At 36.1% G+C, this 7262-nt stretch overlaps 1 protein-coding gene across 3 annotated transcripts in view; it reads right to left on the bottom strand.

Moving 5' to 3' along the window:
• The window catches only part of MED4 (mediator complex subunit 4), a 26969-nt gene that overhangs the window by 7774 nt on the left and 11933 nt on the right, over positions 1-7262 (bottom strand). For all 3 annotated transcript variants that reach the window (XM_006773666.2, XM_015570435.1, XM_015570436.1), the window contains exons 3-4: positions 4525-4695; positions 1466-1523 (exon numbers count right to left, since the gene is read on the bottom strand). In XM_006773666.2, coding sequence (XP_006773729.1) covers positions 1466-1523; positions 4525-4695 — 229 coding nt within the window. The remainder of the gene's footprint in view (positions 1-1465; positions 1524-4524; positions 4696-7262) is intronic.

Here is a 7262-nt window from a genome sequence, read left to right as displayed (position 1 = left end):
AATTCTTGCGGGGGAAAGGGTGTGGGGGGTGGGGGAAGAGACTTGACAAAAATCGTACACCTATGGATGAGGACAGGGGGGGGTGGGGGGTAAGGGCAGAGGGTGGGTTGGGAATCAGGTTGAGGGGAGATATGGGAGGGAAAAAAGAGGAACAACTTTAATAATCTGAACAATAAAGATTTAATAAAAAAATTTTAAAAAGTATTAAATTTGGGAGACTATCATGACAATGCTCAATAACCTCAATTTTTAACTACCATTAAATACTATTACTATTCTGAAAGCAACAGTGAACACATATAAAAGAGAACATAATATTTCATTTCCCAGTGATATCCAAATCAGAGCATCAGTTCACACTGTATCACTCAACTGTTAACATAACGGACTCTAAGCTTATAAGTAGACCTAAGTAGAAAGATGTTTACAATATATTCATTAAGAAAAAAAAATGGCTGTGAAGTAATATGTACAATGTGACCTTTTTTTTTTAGAATACTGGTATATGTATACATAGGTATTTGTACTGATCTTGTTATATATGTATTTATAGATCTAAAAAAACAACAAACCTGCCCTAGCCAGTTTGGCTCAGTAGATAGAGCGTCGGCCTGCCGACCAAAGGGTTCTGGGTTCCATTCTAGTCAAGGGCACATACCTCGGTTGCAGGCTCCTCCCCGGCCCGGGCTGGTTGGGGCTCATGTAGGAGGCAACCAATCAATGTGTGTTTCTCACATCGATGTTTCTTTCTGTCCTTCCCTCTCTCTCCCAGTCTCCCTAAAAATCAATGGGAAACTATCCTCGGATGAGGATTAACAAAAACAACAACAAAGAAAAAATTCTGGAAAGATATACACCAAATATCAATAGTTATCTGAAACAGGAAAAGAGGAAAGTTCGACAAGTCTGAGATCATTATATGTAGATTATTAAACGGAAGCAGCCAGAGTTTTCATTACAATTCTGACTTTTAGTATGCAAAATAAAAGATCCAAAAAGATCCCAAAAGGGAGCCTTTTAGAGTGAAGCAGGAGGGAACAGGAAGGCATGCTTTGTTTCTGCATGTATACATCCCAAAGACATAACTCGTTCTAACTTCATGATGGTCTTAGTCCCACTACAATTGTCCAATGGATGTTTTCCTTTCATTCTCAGTCCTATCTTTCAAGACTCAATTCAAATCCCACTCGCTTCCAGCTCACAGTTCTCTTTTTCCAACAATTTTTTAAAGTTATTGTCTTTACTGCACATTTGAGTACATAGCCATTACTTGCCTTTTATTATTGCTTTTTATAGCTGAAAGAAGATGTAATACTTGGGCACAGAACTAAAACATAGCTGACACTTTATAAAGAAAATTTACTGGAACCTTTTGACAGTAGCAAATGATTACTAATAATACTCTCATCAGTTTCTTGAGACTAAAAGTTGATTTTTTTGCAGAAAGTCATTCAGTAGTACTAACCTTTTCTTGCCTTATCTATTGATTTCAGTTTTTCTTTTGCTTGGTAAACAGCTGTTGCCTAAAGAACATTAAAGAGAAATATGGTTTATTCTTCACAATATCAAGCCCAGTTTTTTGTGTTTTTTTTTGCTTAATTCACAGTATCACTTATCCCACAGGAACAATATCCAATTTGGAAATCCCAATTTATTTGTAATATTCTGAAACAGCACTGGATATCATTTATATCACACCTATACTTAATGAAGCAAATATTATATTCATGAATTAGTCTCCATTCACAATTACTTGTTAGACATAACATATAAATTGAATTGTTTACCAACATTTTTCTTTTTTTAAAAAAAATATATTTTATTAATTTTTTACAGAGAGGAAGGGAGAGAGATAGAGAGTTAGAAACATCGATGAGAAAGAAACATCGATCAGCTGCCTCCTGCACACCTCCCACTGGGGATGTGCCCGCAACCAAGGTACATGCCCTTGACTGGAATCGAACCTGGGACCTTTCAGTCCACAGGCTGACGCTCTATCCACTGAGCCAAACCGGTTTCAGCCCAACATTTTTCTTTATGTCCATCATTCAGAAGAGATCTAGACCATGAACCAACCCCAAAGCATCCTATTCTTCCACCTAATTCAAGAATAAAATATCTAAAAATTTATTTTTTAATTTACAAGATATATTCTTGCATTGATCTCTTATTCATTTATATATTACCATTACCTTCATGCTTAGTGACTACTATATGAACTCCTCACCCCATTTCTCACACAGGTACACTGAAGGGTAAAATGAGGTTAACCTAGTATATGCAACCTCAACTATAATACAGTGGTTAAGAATATGGCATTGAAGAGATTTATGTTTAAGTTACATCTCTACTTTTTACCCTCCTTAAAATCTTGGTTTCTTCATCTTTAAAATGCAAAATGACTTTATATAATTGCTATGAAGATTGAGATAATGCAAGTGAAGAGTAAAGTACAGGGCCTGGTGCACAAGTGATCAATAAATGTCAGTTGCTATTACCTATATCATAAAATTCAGTGTTCACTGTCTTTAACTCAATAATTATATTTGAAACTTAATCCAAAGAATATAATCCGAAATGCAAAAGTAAAAAGGCTTTTCTGAAAGAATATTCATCAAAGTATTCTTTGTAACAGAAAGTTAGAAAACTAAATGATGTAATTATATAAAAATGCTTTGATTTTAATAAATAGTAATAGAATGTCAATTAGTACCTTATTAATTAAAATAGATAAAAAAATACACATCTGAGACTAGAAGGATCTACGCCAAACTGTAAATAGTGGCAGTCTTTGAGCAGTGCGACTAAAGGCAATTTTCCCTCTTCTTTCTCCTTTTTTTGTATTTTCTGAATATCCTTTGATAGGCAAACCTAGTTTCTGGAACATCTCCCACCTTGAACAATTCATTTCTCAACCAAGTTGTTCACAGAAAAAAATGTCTCAGTTGTGGAACCAAACTTAGGTTTTGGGCCTGACAACCCTTTCATGCTGATATATCAGCATGACAAAAAGCATCTCTCAGGCAACTAAGGAGAGAATGCTTTTGTTGCTGGTGAAATCAAACAGACTAGTACAATTTTAAAACATAAAGGGACCACCTGGTTGGCAGTGGCAGCAGCAGAGGAGTGATGGGAGCATTGCCCTTCCCTGATTGGCCGGTTGCCTCCCACAGAGGAAGGTCAGACTGCGGCCCTATGGGGAGTGGGCCTAAGCCGTCAGAAGGACATTTCCTGAGGGCTCCCAGCTAATGTTGCTAAGGGTGTGAAAGAAGCAATGATTATAGGCAATTGAAGACATAAAAAAACTTGTTGATTTGGATAAATGAAAAGCAGTTAGCAGTGAAAGCATTTTGGAGGCAGTGATATATGAACTCACAAAGATGCTGCGTACGGACCTGAAAGACACCCCTGGAATGAGCGCTGAAAATGATTTCTTTAAGGCAAGTATGGGGTGGTTCGATAAATTTAAGAAAAGAAGTGTTTGTTTATAGATTAAACAGTATATTAGGCATATACTGTATATAAGAAAGGTCAAAACAGGAAATCATTTGGGGGTCTGGAATGGATTAATTCAATTTATATTATTTCTAATGTGAAAATGTGATTCAATTTTCAAACAAATCGCTTCTTGAACAGCCTTCTGGAACAAAACTGAGGTTCCACTGTGTTACTTTTTTAATGAAAAATAGGTTTTATTAGAAGTATTTACTTGGAAGCAAAAAAAACCACCCCAAAACAAAACAAGTAAAGGAAAGAAAAAACAAAAGAAGTTTTTACTTGGGGTCATTTCTGTAGTAGGAGTGGTTAATTTATCCCAAACTGCTCAGGCTTCTATATATTGGAGCCCACTTTGACACATTTTGGAGAGATTTATCAGGGTCAAGAAAGCCAGCTATGTCTGATCCATATGAAAATCAAACACAGTTGTGTCTGCAACACCACCATACAACAATTACATTAGTTAGTATATAGTGAAATAACTGGGCAAATAATAGCAAATAAATTGCCTCTTTGAAACAGTAGCCAAGAACAAGAAAAAGAAAAACTAGAGCCCTTGACATCTATCCTAATCCCACCTAGTTTAGGATGGAAGACTAACTAATATAAATTTTAATCAATTTATAAAATTGGTACATATTTTTACAGATTTTGAAATATTTGACCAAACTGAAAAGTTGTCACTTTCAGACTTGGAAAATCAAGTTTCTGCCCCTTCAAAATACTGATAATAGAGCCCTAACTGGTGTTGCTCAATGGTGGGACACTGTTCTGTGCACCAAAAGGTTGCCAGTTCAATTTCAGTTTAGGGCCCAGGTTGCAGGCTTGGTCCCTGGTAGGGGATGTGCAGGACGCAGCTGATCGATGTTATTCTCTCACATCAACAATGCTTCTCTCTTTTTCTCCCTGTCGCTTCCTCTCTCTCTCTCTCTAAAAATCAATTAAAAAATACTAATAGTAGGCTTATTTTTCAAGAATACATGAAATAAACAATATCTTTGTTAAAGAACCAGACTGCCAACTTACCAGTATTTGTTCAGCTTCCTTTAGCTGTTTTTGTAACTGCTGAATATCACTGTCTCTCTTCTCAACTTCTTTTTCTAAAACTTGCATTTCATGGTGAATTTTTCCCTGATTAAGTGCCAATTTCATTAGTTCCTGAAATTCCCCATCTCTGTGAATTAATAACTCCAGCACCTGTCAGGTAATAGTTGATTAAAGCAGATAACAAAATAAAAAACTACATTCCAATGAAACAATCCATCTAATATTTGTCTGGGTTATAAAAATTTAACATATTCAAATATTTTTAATCCTTATTGAAAATAAAAATAGCCTATTTATAATTATTTTGGAAAACATTAATATTAATATCTCCTTTTTGTAATTATGTGTTTATTTTTTCATACAAAACAAAACTAGCCTTTCAGAACTAGCAATATGCTAAATGAACAAGTTTATTAATTTCCCAGGGAAGAAAAAACTTAGTTTAGCCTTAAAAATAGAATGCAGTGGAGTTTCCCCCAATTTTGATACTTGAGATGATTTTAGTTGGCACCAAGAACTTAAAAAACTTTTTATAATTACACATTTGTGCTAATATTAGAAAAATATAACTGTCACATAAAACCTGTGATTTCATGTATAGTATTACTCAGGATGAAGATGATTTATAAAAGAGCAATTTCAAAAAATAGTAAATAAGTTTTGGCACTAACTATAAAGGTTAAGAAGCAAAAAATAGAAAGTTCGAGTTCAAATCTCTAGTTTTTTACTTACTAGCATATGACAAGGGAAAGTTACCTGACTTCTTGGAGTCTGCTTTCTCATTAGGAAAAGGGCATAATAACAGTACCTTATCACAGATAGTTGTTATGAAGATTGATGACATAATGTATTAAGTACACATAGAAAAGCTCAATAAAGGGTAGTTATTGTCATCACCCACCTGCCACTGACAATAGAAGATGCAATCTAATCTAAATACCCTTACTTTACTATGCTAGAAGGACATAATATATTAGAAAGGAAATGGCTATCCAAATTCAGAATCAATTTTTAAAAATAAATTTTTATTGATTTCAGAGAGGAAGGGAGAGGAAGAGAGAGATAGAAACATCAATGATGAGAGAAAATCATTGATCGGCTGCCCCCTGCATGTCCCCTACTGGGGATTGAGCCTGCAACACAGGTATGTGCTCTTGACCAGAACTGAACCCGAGACCTTTCAGTCCACAGGCTGACACTCTATCCACTGAGACAAATCAGCTAGGGCCAGAATCAATTTTTAAAACATTATTAAAAATTTGTTAAAGTCTAAAAAATACAGACATGGGTGCTCAAGTTCCTTTTGATATGAAATGCCTCTCATTTTTACAGGACTTCTGATAAAATAGACAAAAGACTGTACAACATCCTGTGTTGAAATTTATATTAAGTATCAATAGGCCTATAATCCCCATTTTTAGTGACAAGGGGAGAAAGCTAGGTTTCCATTTCCATAAAAACTATATTTAAAAAAAAAAATTATTACATTAGTTCCACGAGAGCTTTCAAGAAATTTACACAGTTTGACCTATTTTATAAATCATCAGAGAGTAGTAAAAATTCTCTTTAGATTTTATTGTTGAGTAGAGAAAATTATTCAACTGAAGTCAGAAGACCTAGATTCTACTTCCACTTATCCATTAATCTTTAATTCATTTATCCACCCTGAAAGAGATAAAATTGAAGACCATTAAGGTCACTTCTAACTTTGGAATTCGATACATATGAAAATATGAATATTAAAACAAATGGTGGTTAGAAAGTTTCAAATGGCATATCCCTCTAATATTTAACAGTTTTAATGAAAATTATACAGGAATTCACACAGTACTAAGTACAAGATATAATTCACAGAACACTAGTTCTTTTTTTTTTTTTAATATTGATTTTAGAGAAAGAAGGAGAAGAGAGAAACATCAATATGAGAGTGCAACATCAATTGGCTGCCTCCTGCATGCACTCTACCAGGGGTTGATGCTGCAAACCGGGCATGTACCCGGACCTGGAATTGAACCAGCAATCTTTTGATGCACAAGCTGATGCCCAACGAACTGAGCCAAACTGCCCAGGGCAAGAATTGCTGGTCCTAAAAAAGTATAAGAAAGGTTAGTGCAGGTTTTGGTTATGATCTCCTGAATAAACTGGGTGTCTGGTTCATAGCTGGCATTTACTAAGTGCCTAGAAAATAAAGTAAAAAGACATTTTTCACTTTTCGCTTATCCTATCTAATAAAAGAGAAACATGGTCATTAGCGTATGATCGCTACCCTTCCCATTGGCTAATCAGGGCAATATGCAAATTAACTGCCAGCCAAGATGGCGGCTGGCAGCCAGGCAGCTTGAAACTAACATGAAGCTTCCTTGCTTCAGTGACGGAGGACTCCAACATTCCCCGCCTGCCGCTGCCGGCCTCTGAGCTGCAACTCTAAGCAACTATGTAACAAATATAGAAGCTAAACAAAACCCAAGAAACCTGCTTTAGTCTGCCGGGCTTCAGCCAGCAGGATCGCAACACTGTAAGCAAAGGCCAGCGACCTACTTTCAGCAGCGGAGGCCTAAGAGCTGGAGCCAAGCCTGAAAGCTAAAGCTGGGCCAGAATAAAAAAAAAAGGAAAAAAGGAGAGGTTGGGAGCTTCAGTCACTCACCAGCCTGAAAACGGCCCTCAGCCCCTCACCCAGACTGGCCAGGCACCCCAGTGGGGACCCCCACCCTGCACCA

The sequence above is a fragment of the Myotis davidii genome, unplaced genomic scaffold (genome assembly GCF_000327345.1).
Source record: "Myotis davidii unplaced genomic scaffold, ASM32734v1 scaffold1947, whole genome shotgun sequence".
Classification (NCBI taxonomy): domain Eukaryota; kingdom Metazoa; phylum Chordata; class Mammalia; order Chiroptera; family Vespertilionidae; genus Myotis; species Myotis davidii.
Note: the sequence above shows the minus strand (reverse complement) of the source record. Positions and strands in the feature narration are given on the sequence as shown.